The 14,126-nt window shown below is 54.3% G+C and overlaps 1 protein-coding gene across 1 annotated transcript in view; it reads right to left on the bottom strand.

Moving 5' to 3' along the window:
* The window catches only part of LOC138303637 (alpha-2-macroglobulin-like), a 219,002-nt gene extending 205,285 nt beyond the window's left edge, over nucleotides 1–13,717 (bottom strand). The window contains exon 1 of the mRNA XM_069242934.1: nucleotides 13,562–13,717. Within this exon, the coding sequence (XP_069099035.1) occupies nucleotides 13,562–13,620 (59 nt within the window). The 5' untranslated portion in view covers nucleotides 13,621–13,717. The remainder of the gene's footprint in view (nucleotides 1–13,561) is intronic.
* Between the last annotated feature and the right edge of the window lie 409 nt (nucleotides 13,718–14,126).

Here is a 14,126-nt window from a genome sequence, read left to right as displayed (position 1 = left end):
TAATTGCCTTCCACGCGGGGCGGCACCGGTGAGGATTATTGAGTACTGGGGGAGCCATAGACCAGCTGCACGACCCGACAGAGGGAAGCGGAGCGGACGGCTAGCAGAAGAGGACGAGGGGAGACTCCCCTAGAGGTGAGATGCACTGGGCGTTCTGCTGCCTGCAGGGAGTACCCTGCAACAAAGCAATAGGAGACTGCGAGAAGCTGCTGATCCCTTGTGGGGGAGACTGGCTAGGCACGAATAGTCAACTCCTGAGTGGCCATGACCTGATCTTGCAGGCCTACCTGCTGGCCTTTTGAAAACAACGGAGGTACAGATCAAAGTGGGGAGTCCTGCGGATGAACTGCTGGTGGTAGTGTTGGATTTTTAGAGTGGTGTGGAACCAGGCCGCGTGAACTTTTGGTGAACAGCCCACCTGCGACTTGAATGAACTCCAGAAGCAGGAGTAAGGGCAGGGCGCAATCCTGCAAATATGCAGACAAACAAAATCAAGGGACCATGGAGGGTCCCGCACAGCCCCTGGTGCAGGCCACCCTGGATAAGATTCTTGGGGCAATAGAGGATACCAAAACGACACTCGAGCATGACATTGGCCAAGTGGCAGTGGAGGTGGGCCTGTTGAGGGCAGACCACGAAAAACTTGTGGATAGGGTCCAAGAGATGGAGACCGTGCTGGCAGAGCTTTCACCAAGGCAGGGGGAAATCGCAGTCACAGTGCTGCAGCTGACAGACCGGGTCCAGCGCCTGGAGCGCAGAGTGGAGGAGGCGGAAGGCTGAAGCCGTAGGAATAATGTAAGAATTGTTGGTCTTCTGGAAGGTGCGGAGGACACGGACATGGTGTCCTTTCTGGAGGGGTGGCTGAGTACAGATGTGGCTCCGGATCAACGTACTCCTTTCTTCACGTAGGAGCCGGCGTACTGGGTGCCCTCAAGACCACTGGCACCGGGGAGACCACCTTGAATGGTTGTGGCTAAACTACTGCACTATAAAGATACGTACGTGCTACTGCAGAGAGCCAGAGCGACCAGACCCTTCAAGGTTGGAAACAGAGTGGTGACTTTGTTCCCGGACTTCACAATTGAGGTGCAGAATAAGCGGGCTTCCTTTATGGCGGTGAAGAGGGCCTTATGGGAGAAAGGGATTCAGTATTCTCTTCTGTTTCCGGCCAGATTGAGGGGGATATCCGAGGACCAGACCGTATTCTTCCAGACTCCGGACGAGGCTTGGGAGTGGCTGCAGACACGTGGGACCGGAGGGAGCCACCGTGCCACAACGGACAGCGTGGGAAGCCGGGGTCGCAGAGACCCAAGAAGACAGCGAAGCAGGTATCGTTTGCATATGAACCGACTCTGGCCCCGAAGGAATCCGCAAAGGAAGCGGCATTGGAGGCAGTGGCGTCCTTGAGGGGAGTGAACTCTTCAGCGGACCCTAGCGAAGGAGGCCCGGACCATGCCTCTGTTTCGGTGGCGGGCTCACGCTGCTCGGATGGAGCCCCTAGAGTGACGCCTCAAACCGCAGATGAACTGGGTTGAAAGAAACTTTAATGCACTGGCCCTGAGGTGAGGATGATGACTTGAGTACGAGGCCCTGACGGCTTTGGAGTCCTCCCCCCCTTATTGGTTTCTCAGCCATTGAGCGGAGAATGGCGAGAACACCGACTGACTTGTTGTTTCAGTTGTGCCTTTGCACTGTTCATTGGGCGACCTACGCTTTGAGAGATATCCTGGGGAGGGGCAGTTGGGGTCTGCAGTTGTATGTTTTGGTTTTGTGCAAGGGGTTGAGGTTCACTTATTTGAAAAGGATATTGAAAACGAGGGAGGTGGGGGTGGGGACTGTGGATGGAGGTCTTGGGAAGGGTGGGTAATCCATTCTGATGGAGCTACTATGATATGGTAGACTATAATTTTCTAACTTGGAACATACGGGTGATGGGGTCGCTGACCAAATGGCACAGAATCCTGTCATACTTGAAAAGAAGGGGAGTACATGTAGCACTCTTCCAGGAGACCCATCTTACCTCCGGAGAGGCTGATAAGCTTAGGCGCAGATGGAGAGGGCAAGTGTTTGCAACCACGTATTCTGCTTTGGCACGGGGCGCTGGTATGGATCAGAGCAGGGGTGCTTTTTGAAGACATAACCACTGATGTAGACCAGGAGGGTAGACTTGTAATAGTGGTGGGCAGGCTGCATGGGACGCCGGTGGTGTTGAGCAGTATATATGCCCCTAAACAAGACCAGCTTCCTTTTATGCAGCGTCTCTCGAGCCACCTTACTAGACAGCAGGGGCGAGAACTAATGATTGGAGGGGACTTTAACGGCGTGCTGGACACCGAGTTGGACCGTTCCACTCCTCCACTCGCAGGTGCACTATCGCACAAGATAGCCAAAGGTTTACAGGACTGGATGCAATGTTGGGGACTAGAAGATGTATGGCGGAATCAGCACCCAGGGGAAAGAGACTACTCCCATTATTCAGGCCTGCATCAGGTTCATACCAGAATAGACAGGGTGGTGTGTACGGCAACCATGGCTCTTGGAACTACACACTCTGAATATTTGGGGCGTACCCTCTCTGACCACAATCTGCTGCTCCTTTCTTGGAGAAGTGCGGAAACCAGACCTCCTATACCAAGGTAGAGGCTGGGACTGGCTGCACAGGAAGACTTGGTCTATATGGAGGAGCTTCGCACTTACCTCACGGACATCAACATTAACAAAGGGTCTGCTACATCTAGGCATGTAGAACGGGAAACGCTTAAGGTTACAGCCAGGGGGCACTGTATTGGGCAAACAGTTGGGATTAAGCGAACTCCGGAGCGAGAATTTACCCGCTTAGAAAAGATTATCCATGATGAGGAAAGAGATGGGGGTACTCACATGACAGCATGACACAGACTGGTTGATGCAAGGAAATCACACGCTCAGACTGAGGAACAGTAACGTTGCCATAACATGCAGAGGTACTTGACATCTATACAGGCAGAGGAGGGAAGATCGGGCAAGATGTTGGCGTGGTTGGTGAGGCCAAGGGAGAGGGTGCACCAATAATGAGTGTGTGGGACATGAGAGGGGTATTTAGACCGGCTGATATAAATGAGGCCTTCCAAAATTATTACACATTTCTTTACAGGCAGCCGGAGGCGGCAATACCGGAGTCCCTGGGCGACTACTTACGTTTACTGCCACTACGAACCCTGGCACTGAAGGACAGGGACCCATTGGGTGGGCCAGTAACATTAGAAGAAGTTAAGGATGCCATCATGCAGTTGTCTGCGGGTAAGACGCCAGGCACAGACGGACTCCCTATGGAGTTTTACATGAAATACTCGAATATTCTAGCACACCTACTGGTTGAGTTGTATGCGGAGGCGCTACAGTGGGGTTTACTTCCTGAGTCAATGAGGGAGGCTTTGATGGTTTCCCTTCCCAAACTCGAATCCAGGGAGGTATCGGTGACTGGCTTCCGGCTGCTCTCAATGCTAAACTGCAACTTTAAGATCCTAAGCAAAATCCTGGCCAACCGGTTAGTCCAGCATATATCCAACCTAATACACAATGACCAAAATGGGTTAATTCCGGCATGTAATACTTCTCTCAACCTTAGACGACTGTTTGCGCTTTTACACATGCCACAGGCGGAGAGGCCGCCGGGGGCAGTGCTCTTGTTGATAGACTTTGAGATGGCCTTCGACTCGATACGTTGGGACTACCTGGGAACTGTGATGCTAAGGATGGGCCTGGGTGAAGGATGGGTGCGATGGGTTGATCTGCTGTACGGGAAGCCAATGGCGAGGGTGAGGACAGGCCGGACGGTATCGGCAGCTTACCCCATATTTAGAGGCACTAGGCAGGGCTGTCCGCTGTCCCCATTATTGTTTGCACTTGCCATTGAGCCACTGGCGGCCCAGTTCCGTATGGAGGGTAAGGGTAGGGGCGTGCTGTGGGGACTGGCTGAACATAATATTTCACTCTATGCAAATGACCTTAATATACCTGAGGGATGGAGTGACTGGCCTGCATTGGGCATTAGCGAGACTGGAAATCTTTGGCGGCTACTCGGGCCTTAGACTAAACAGAGGCAAGACGTATGTCTTTCCATGGACGGCAGGTGAAGAACAACTATCCACCTGCCCTGCGGATATTGTGTGGGCTTCCGCACCTTTAAGTACTTGGGTATCCAGGTTTTCCATGACTTGAAGGACCTCCGTGAAGGTAACCTTGGTAAGGTGCTCCGTTCATTGCCAGCTTTTTTTGGGTTTTGTCGATACCCTAAATTATCCACGATGGCCAGGGTATCTCTATCCAAAATGATCATGCTGCCCCACCTCCTTTATTACTTCACCAATCTTCCGGTGATTATCCCTTCGGGTTGGTTCAGGGAGCTGAACACACTGCTGCAGGAGCTCATTTGGGATGGAGGGTGCAAACGTACCGCTCTGCCTACTCTCTGCCACCCGGTGATGGCGGGTGGATTGGGGGCCCCAGATTTTGAACTCTATTACCTGTCATGCCAACTGCAGTGGATCTCCAGGTGGTGTGCTGGGAAGGCAAGCTTGGATCATGCCACGACTGGTGGCAAGATGAGTGGAGATTTAATACTAGCACAAATGTTTGGCCACTGAATAAATACTCAGGTGAAGAACGTCCTAATGACGGTGGCACTCTCCTGCTGGAGGAAATGTATGCGACGTACGGGAACAAAGATAGCTTACTCCCCGGCGTTACCACTGACGGCAGTGGCGCGAGGCACCACAGTTTACCCACTTCTGGGGGCTCGGCTAAACATCTGGACGGGAGCGAGGGTGGAATCACTGGGCGACTTCTTTCGTGATGGAGTGTTGTGAACCTTTGCTAATATGATTGAGGAGAGTGGAGTCCCGAGTGGGCAAGTCTTACTGTATCAAACCTTGACACATCAAATACAGAATACTGGTGTACAGTTAATGTGGAGCAGGAAACACACGGGATTCTCCACCTACTATTGACCTTATGGGGAGACACTCCCCTCGTCACCAAACTTTACAGGGCCCAGATTGAGGATACTTTGGGCTCTCTACAACCTCTTAGGGAGAAGTGGGAAGACACGTTGGGGAGAGACTTGACAGATGCGGAGTGACGGAGAGTATTAGTTTATCCCCGAAGGGTCTCACGGAACACCCGCCTCAGGTACATACGGTACAACTGCATTCATAGAACATACCTCACGCCACATAGGTTACAACTTACATTAGGGGAGACCCTAGGACGTGCCCCAAATTTGGTAGACTTGACAAGGACTTGGACCACATGGTGTGGCTCTGCCCTGAGATACAATGGTGCTGAAGAGTGGTGCTAGACGAACTAGGCAGAGCGCTGGACGTAGGAATGGAATTGGATCCCTCTCTTTGCCTCTTGGGCCTGAGTCCCAAGCTGCTCTCTAGGAAGGTTGGCAGTAGAGTCCTGGATTTGGCTTTGGCCCTCTTTAGGCGTCGTATCGCCATGTGTTGGAAGTCGCCTAGGAGCCTTCATTTGGGGGATTGGAGGCGAGATGTGACAGCGTGGGCACGAGCTGAGTTGCAGGTTTTGAGACGTGAGGAGGTACAGGGATCCGTCAACACCCTATTGCCCCAATCTGGGGGGAGATACTGGACACATGGGAAGGGCAGACGCTAGAAGAAAGGGTTACCTCGGTGACCCAGGGAGGGAGTGCGATTACAATGCACACAGCTATCGACATAGGTGCTGACGAACATAATACCGGGTTGCCAGTGATGAAAGGGGTTAACTACGGAGAAGAGGATAAATGGGAGCATGGCGGTGAGATAGTTGGGAGCGCCCTGATCCTACCACAAGATACACTGAGACACTAACCGACGGGGCAGACAGCCTAGACTAGGGGGTGGTCTGGTGGGAAAGGAAGTTAGCGATGTGGAGTGTACGCCTGAGCTGCCACAACACTGTCATCCCTGCTCTATAAACCCTCCTCCAGTGTTGACTAACCCCATTAGCGGAATGTTGCACTTAAAGTTACTTCGAGTTTGAAGACATGTTGACTTTTGTATAAAGAACGTGAGCTCCCAGAAGTTGGCAAGGGGAAGTACAGGCGAGGCAATTAAGAGCGAGGATGGATAAAGATACATGGCGTTTAAGCAGAAATTGGATTATAATGGTTCCCTTGCTTGTGTACTAAATTTGCTTGTATATGATATATGCAATTGGACTATGACCCATGCCTTGAACGATGTATACTACTGTGATATTATGTATCGAAGAAGCATAAAGCAAAATGTCAATAAAAACAATTTAAGAAAAAAAAAACTTGTCCAATTCTTGTTTTATTTTGAAATTGCACTTTGAATTTGGGATCCCTGCAGAAGCTGATGAATGGTCCTGTCCACTAGAATAGGGCAATTGCTCAAGACTACCCTCTGGGGGCAAGGATTAGGAATACACACACCTTTCACTCAGTACTGAGCCACTTACTCTCTGAAAAGTACAGCTCTGAGGTGCACTGGAAGAGATGTGAGATCTAGAGATGAAATAGGAAAGGTGGCTGCAGGCAAGGGCTGAGGTGCACCAGCAGAGCCGTGTGAACAAAAGCCATGAAGCATCACGCGGTCCTGCAGGCCAGCGTTTAGTTTTTGCTGGTTGTTTCCGGTGCTCTGCACCGGCATTTAATTGCCAACACCGGCACTTATGAGTCTGCCACATGACAGTGCTGTTGTTTATTATTTCATTATTCATTAAAAATGACCAATACCTGCCACCCAAGCCATTCGTCTAGTTTTGGGGACCTGGAATAGTCTGAAGTCCCATATTTTTTAGCAGTGTGATGTCAGTGGGTGTGTTTGTACTGTCATCTGCGGCGCTGGCCGGGGCAATGGGTTGTGCAAGCTGCTATGGACTCCTGACGAGGGTCCTGGCACTTATTTTCTTACAAATTAAGCACTGCTGCAGGCAAGAATCAAGGGGCAGGATGGATGTGCTCCTGCTAGGAAAGAAGGGTACAGACCAGAGTGAAGGACTTCACGCCAGAATAGGGAGGAGCTCAGGGTTAGTGGTCAAAAAACTCAGCCGTGCTACACAGTGATCTGCAAGCGGCAGAGTGCATTAGGTCACGCTGTTCACGCGGATTTTTAGTGGCAGGTGTATGTCCTGTGCTGAAAAGTCAGTGCAAACAGCTCCACGCGCAGCGCAAGAGGGTGCTGCTTCTTTTTTGCCACTCAAGTAGATATTCTACTCGAGCTGCAGCACCCTCAATGCGAACAGAAGGTTTCTCAATGCGAGCGGTGGCGACCTTCCACAACCGCCCGCATTGAGAAATCTCGCCGGGAGGTGGTCTGGAGTAAGATTTTCCTCGCTCGTCCGCGCCAGCTCAACGTTGGCAAGCGCAAGCGATTAAAAAACTGAGTTTTTGGGAACTCCGTGCTCTAAGCAGAGTGGGAAAAGCTCTGCGGACTCCGCGAGTTCCCCGCCCACACCTACTCAGGGTAGAGACTTCCAGGACAGGATGTAGACATGTATCTAGGGGTGCACAGAAATACCAGCACTGTCCGCACCAGGTGATGGTACCTGCATGTTACTGAAATAATCACAAACTTAATTTCTCCGGAAGGCATTAGGGAACTTTTGCTGAGATATCTGCAGTGCCCTCCCTTCCTCATGCACAGACAATGATTTCTGTGCATACAAAAAGCCACATACTAATAGCTAATAATTCTTTGCCCATTTTATATATTTACATAGAGACGACTTCAGTTTAAACTAAATATATCATTAAGTCAAATAGGGGAAAATATTTAGAGGAAACGAGGCAAGTGAAAAAGGATGTCTCTGCCCTCCTTGCAACTAGCAGCCGACCAAGCATATTCTAGTCCACGTTAAGGGGTGGAGAGGTCACGAGCTAGCTTGTGGTCCTGCAGGACACAGATGGCTCTTCGGCAGCGAGTAGCTGTTTCAACACTTAGCCTTCCGAGGTCGATGAAAGGAGCAGCATTGAGTTGGGTAGTGGTAACGAGCGTTTCAATGCACACAATGTATCTGCTCACAGTTATTGGGTCGCTGCAGAGGGGCACTCCAGCTTTAGCGAGTGTCTGCCAACCTAGCCACAGGCAGCAGAAGCCACTGCCACGGGGGTGGCACTCGCACTGGTACAGCCTGACCCAGACGTGCCTCGGCTCCCAGTTCAGCCCTTGTCCACTGATGTAATCACTAGACCTTGGCCCGGTTTGTTGCCACCCTCCGGTGCAGCGCAGGGCAGACCCGGATTCCACTTACAACCGTGATTACCAGAGAGCTGCTCCGTGCCACCAGAGAGGAGGCATACACTCCCGCCGCCAGCCCGAAGCCCACAAGTTGGGCTAGAATTTCTTAGCGTTTTACAGCCCGGGTGGGGTGGAAAAGGTTTTTGTAAATCTGGATTTGTGTCAAAACACTTGGGTGGATGCAGGGGGGTGGGCCCGTGCTCCACCCACGTGACGCCAGGTACCTTCTATTTCTTGCAAAGGAGTGAAAGTAACGGCGTGCGTTACTTTGTATTTAATAAACCAGCAATGCCAGGCAAAGTCAGTTCGCATGGCTTAGTAAATGCCAAAAATGACTTTGCGCTGAGGCTGTGCCCCAGAAGTGATGCGGCCTGACGCACAATCCTAGCAAATCTGTGTCCAAATATTAGATGAGGATGTTATTGACTGTCGCGATCCTCATACTTTTATGGGCGACGGAACGCAGGAGAATGACATATACACCGGCGCGTTAATCTTCCTTAGTTCTACCAGAAAGTACAAGTGCCCTTGTTTGGTGCAGCCATGAAAAACATGTCACAATGTACAAAGCCGCGTAAAGCCTCATTTACGTGGCTGTGTTAAAAAAAAGTATAATTCAAAGCAGTGCACTGCCTTGCGTCAGGCAGGTGCTACACGAGCGGAGCGTGGCCGTTCCCGCGCATCCACCCGGGGACTCTGACACGAACCCAGATTTACTAAAGTCTTTAAAGCTGGGCTTCAGCCACAATGGTACCTTATGCCGGTAATAAGGAGAAACACAAACAATGAGGATTCACTGTACTCCTCCTTGGTACTTTCTCTTTGTGTGCTGCATCCCTTTCTGCACATAAAACCAATATTTGGAGGCCCATCTCTCCATGTATGTGAGCTGCAAAATGCAAGTGAAAGTAACAAAGAAAATCTAGATGTTTCTCCTCTGCGCGCAGTGTTCGCGTAGGTGCGCTATTTTTGCACAAACGCAGGTTCACAAGTCTTTATAAATCTGGGTTTGTATTAAAATACAGAGGTGGATGCAAGGAAACGCCGGTGCTCGGCGCTTGCAGCACTTCACCGGTGCGGGGTGACGTCAGATGCTGCGCCGTAGGTGAAAGTGATGCGAGGCCGCACGAGTACTGATGGCGCGGCTCTGTAAATGTCACTTAACTTGCGTCGCCCCTTGTGGGCTTGGATGAGGCAACGACAGGCCAAGGGCTTATTGAATCCGGAACCAGATTCCTTCTGTGTCAAATCAGTGCCCGTGTGAAAAAGGTAACACTTAAATGCACTGAAAGGGAAGTGGGTCCCTGAGCTGAGATGGCAAAGATTGAGGGTCCTCAGCAGAGCTGGGTACACTAGCAGTGATGAAACAGCAGGGGGTGCTGCCGGCTAATCTTGAGGGGCGGGATGGAGGTGTTTCTAGTAGCAGTGAAGGGCACCGGGCTGGATGGGGCACCTCGGATAAGGATACGATGGTTATGGCAGGCTGGAGGGGCCACTGGACCCCGTGAAGTGCACAGAGCAGGGAGGTGGAGCACGGGCAAGATGCACTTCACAGCTCACAAGGAGCACAGGGAGGACCTGGAGGGCACAGGGCAGGGTAGAGGTGCAACACACAACAGGTAAGTGCACATGGCGGGGTGTGGCGCCCAGGGAAGGATGGAGGTAACCTGGCGGGACTGCCAAAGACAGGGACATGATCGAGGGGCACAGGGTGGAAGGAGGTCCCCTGGGCAGGATGGGGTGCACAGACAGGAGCGCACAAGACAGCAGTGGAGTGCAGGGTGCAGGGTGCAGGCGCACAGGTTGGACAGAGGTCCCTTGGGCAGGATGGGGTGCACAGACAGGCGTGCACAAGGCAACATTTAAGTGTACGGTGGAGGCGTACAGGGTGGATAAAGGTCCCCTGGGCAAGATGGGGTGCACAGACAGAAGTGTACTAGACAGCAGTAAAGTGCGGGGTGCAGGGTGGAGGCGCACAGGGTGGACGGAGGTCCCCTGGACAGGATGGGGTGCAGTGATAGGAGTGCCAAAGACAGCAGTGGAGTGCAGGGTGGAGACGTACAGGGTGGACGGAGGTCCCCTGGGCAGGATGGGGCGCACAGAGAGGCGTGCACAAGACAGCAGTGGAGTGCAGGGTGGAGGCGCACAGGGTGGACGGAGGTCCCCTGGGCAGGATGGGGTGCACAAACAGGCGTGCACAAGACAGCAGTGGAGTGCAGGGTGGAGGCCCACAGGGTGGGCTGAGGTCCCATGGGCAGGGAGGGGTGCAAAGACAGGCGTGTACAAGACAGCAGTGGAGTGCAGGATGCAGGGTGGAGGCGCATAGGGTGGACGGAGGTCCTCTGGGCAAGATGGGGTGCACAGACAGGCATGCACAAGACAGCAGTGGAGTGCAGGGTGGAGACGCACAGGGTGGGCTGAGGTCCCCTGGGAGGGGTGGGGTGCACAGACAGGCGTGCACAAGACAGCAGTGGAGTGCAGGGTAGAGGCGCACAGGGTGGGCTGAGGTCCCCTGGGCAGGGAGGGGTGCACAGACAGGCATGCACAAGACAGCAGTGGAGTGCCTGGTGGAGGCGCATAGGAGGACACCGAGGAGCTTCGGGTGGGATGAAGGCGCACACCGCGGGACAGAGGTGCCAAGGCCAGGATGCGGCCTCACAGACTGAATGCTCGCACAGCTCCTGGTGCATAGGGCAGGATGGAGGCGTTCAGGACAGGCGGAGATCCCCACGAAAGGAAGGGGTGCACTACAGGTGTGCATCAGACAGCAGACAGGGTAAGGGTGCCAATAACACAAGTGCAGTTCACACGACAGGATGGAGAGGTAGAAGGGAGCGGCATGGGACAGGACGCAAGTGCCCAGGACAGTATAGAGGTGCACAAGAGACGCGTGAAGTGCACGGTGCAGGATGGAGGTGTAAAGGACAAGAATGAAGAGCATCGGACGGGGCCGGGGCGCAGAAGCCGGAACGGAGGTGGAGTCGCAATTAAGTGCATTTAAGAGTATGGAGGCGCGTGAATGCAAGGCACCCGGAGGTGCACAGCGCAGAGAGGCGCGGAGCTCAGAATAGGTGCGCAGGGTGATGGTAGCGCGCACGCAGAACGCGCACAGGGCCACAGTAAAGTCCAGGGGCCAGGGTGGAAGCGCAGGGGGCTGGATGAAGTTCCCCGGACAGGATGGAGGTGCACAGGAGAGCAGCGAGGTACGCAGGGTGGAAGGAGGTTCCCGGGGAAGAATGGAGGTGCAAAGAACCGCAGCAAGGTGCACAGGGTGGAGAGGGCAACAGAGCAGACAGGATGTGCAGGGGACCGATAGCTATCAAATGCATGGAGCCGGGTAGTGGTCCACAGACAGGAGATATCAGGACCTCAGCAAGGTGGGCAGGATGGTAGAGCCCCTGGGAGATGCACGGCCAGGATGGGCACATGGCTGCAGTGAAAGGGGTGGGGCAGCATAGACGCGCAAGGGGCTACAGGAATGTCCTCGGGCCGGATGGAGGTGCGCAGGACCGCAGTGAGGTGCGCAGGGTGGAGAAGGGGTCTACGGGACAGGGTAGAGGTGCGCACGACAGAGAGGAGGTACCCAGGGCAGTATGCGCACGGGTCGCAGTAGAGTGGCGGGACCGCAAGGAGATGCGCAGGGTGGAGACGAGGTCCACAGGGTAGGATGGAGATGCGCATGGCGCAGAGGTGGTCTACAGGGCAGGATGGAGGTGCGCAGGGCTGAGATGAGGTCCACAGGGTAGGATGGAGATGCGCATGGCGCAGAGGGGGTCCACAGGGTAGAATGGAGGTGCGCACGGCGGAGAGGGGGTCCACAGGGTAGGATGGAGATACGCACGGCGCAGAGGGGGTCCACAGGGTAGAATGGAGGTGCGCAGGGCTGAGATGGGGTCCACAGGGTAGGATGGAGGTGCGCATGGTGGAGAAGCTGTCCACAGGGTAGGATGGAGGTGTGCAGGGTGGAGAAGCTTTCCACAGGGTAGGATGGAGATACGCATGGCGCAGAGGGGGTCCACAGGGTAGAATGGAGGTGCGCAGGGCTGAGATGGGCTCCACAGGGTAGGATGGAGGTGCGCATGGTGGAGAAGCTGTCCACAGGGTAGGATGGAGATGCGCAGGGTGGTGAGGGCGTCTACGGTGTAGGATGAGGGTGCGCAGTGGGTAGAGGGGGTACACAGGGTAGGATGGAGATACGCATGGCGCAGAGGGGGTCCACAGGGTAGGATGGAGGTGCGCAGGGCTGAGTGGGGGTCCACAGGGTAGGAAGGAGGTGCGCAGGGCGGAGAGGGTGTCTACAGTGTAGGATGAGGGTGCGCAGGTGGGAGAAGCGTCCACACGCCGGAGAGGGGGTCCACAGGCCACAGGGTAGGATGGAGATGCGCACGGCGGAGAGGGGGTCCACAGGGTAGGATGGAGATGCGCATGGCACAGAGGGGGTCCACAGGGTAGGATGGAGGTGCGCACGGCGGAGAGGAGGTCCACAGGGTAGGATGGAGGTGCGCTGGGCAGAGAGGGTGTCTACAGTGTAGGATGTAGGTGCGCACTGCGGAGAGGGGGTTCACAGGGTAGGATGGACGTGGGCAGGGCGGAGAGGGTTTCCACAGGGTAGGATGGAGGTGCGCCGGGCGGAGAGTGTGCCTACAGGGTATGATGGAGGTGCGCATGGCGCAGAGGGGGTCCACAGGGTAGGATGTAGGTGCGCATGGCGGAGAGGGTGTCTACAGGGTATGATGGGGGTGGCAGGGCGAATATTAGGTATTTAGGGCAGGATGCGCACAGGGCACTAATGAAGGGCTGTTACAGGATGGAGTAGCGCAACACCGCAGCGACGTGCGCAGGGTGAAGAGGTGGTCCACTGGGCGAAATGGCGGTGCGCACTGCAGAGAGGAATAGAGAGGTGCGCAGGGCCTGAGAGGAGGTACCCAGGCCAGGATGCGCACAGGGCACTAGCGAAGTGCTATGGCAGGATGGCGGTTCACTGAACCGCAGTAAGGTGCGCAGTGTGAGGTCCCCCATGCTGGACGCTGAACTTGTGGCGCACAGAGCAGTCCCCAACGCAGGATGAAGGAGCCGAGACAGCAGTGAATAGCGCAGGGGGAGAGGATGGAGATCCACTACGGTTGGACGAAGGCGCGCAGTCCTGGATAGAGGTGCACAGCACAACCACGAAGTGGATGGGCCAGGTAGGAGCTCCCTAGGGCATGATGGGGGCGCACAGGGGACAGTGGAGGTCCCTGGACAGAATGGAGGTTCACAGGACCGCAGCGAGGTGCGCAGCGTGGAAGTTCCTCTTTGCTTCAGGTTGTACTCACATGTCGGCGGAGGTGGTGCGGAGGACGAGCAGCGCGCTGGACAGGAGGACGGCCCACATGGTGCAGCCGGAGGAGCAGCACCTGTCAGACACCTGCAGCTTCAGGATCCGAATCCAGCCGTTCTTCCTGGTCTTCCAGTCTTTGAGACGAGGATTTATTCTCACCTCTGTATGGGCGGGGCCTCACCTGTCTTAGGGCCAGCCAGTGGAATCCCAGGCTTATGGCCCCGCCCCTGGAGATGTAATACCTTTGGGTGCTGAGTGACTGGAAGCAGTACTGGGCGGGGGGTGCGCCTGCGGAGATGTGACGTAGTTTGGCCAGTAAGATTGGTTTGGGGGGAGCCGGGGAAGGCCGGGCTTCAGCTTTTCCGACATTCTGACTGACATATAATATAATGTTTAAATACATTATTCAAAACGCGGGGTACACGAGAGAGAGAGACAGTGGAAGGGGAGACGAACGCGGATTGGTAGGAGTACTATGGCACAATACATTTTTTTTAAATAACCAATATTTTTGAGGAATTTCAAAGCAGAGAGTAAGAGTGTGTGTTTTTGTTTGTGTG

Source organism: Pleurodeles waltl, chromosome 7 (genome assembly GCF_031143425.1).
Source record: "Pleurodeles waltl isolate 20211129_DDA chromosome 7, aPleWal1.hap1.20221129, whole genome shotgun sequence".
Lineage (NCBI taxonomy): Eukaryota > Metazoa > Chordata > Amphibia > Caudata > Salamandridae > Pleurodeles > Pleurodeles waltl.
Note: the sequence above shows the minus strand (reverse complement) of the source record. Positions and strands in the feature narration are given on the sequence as shown.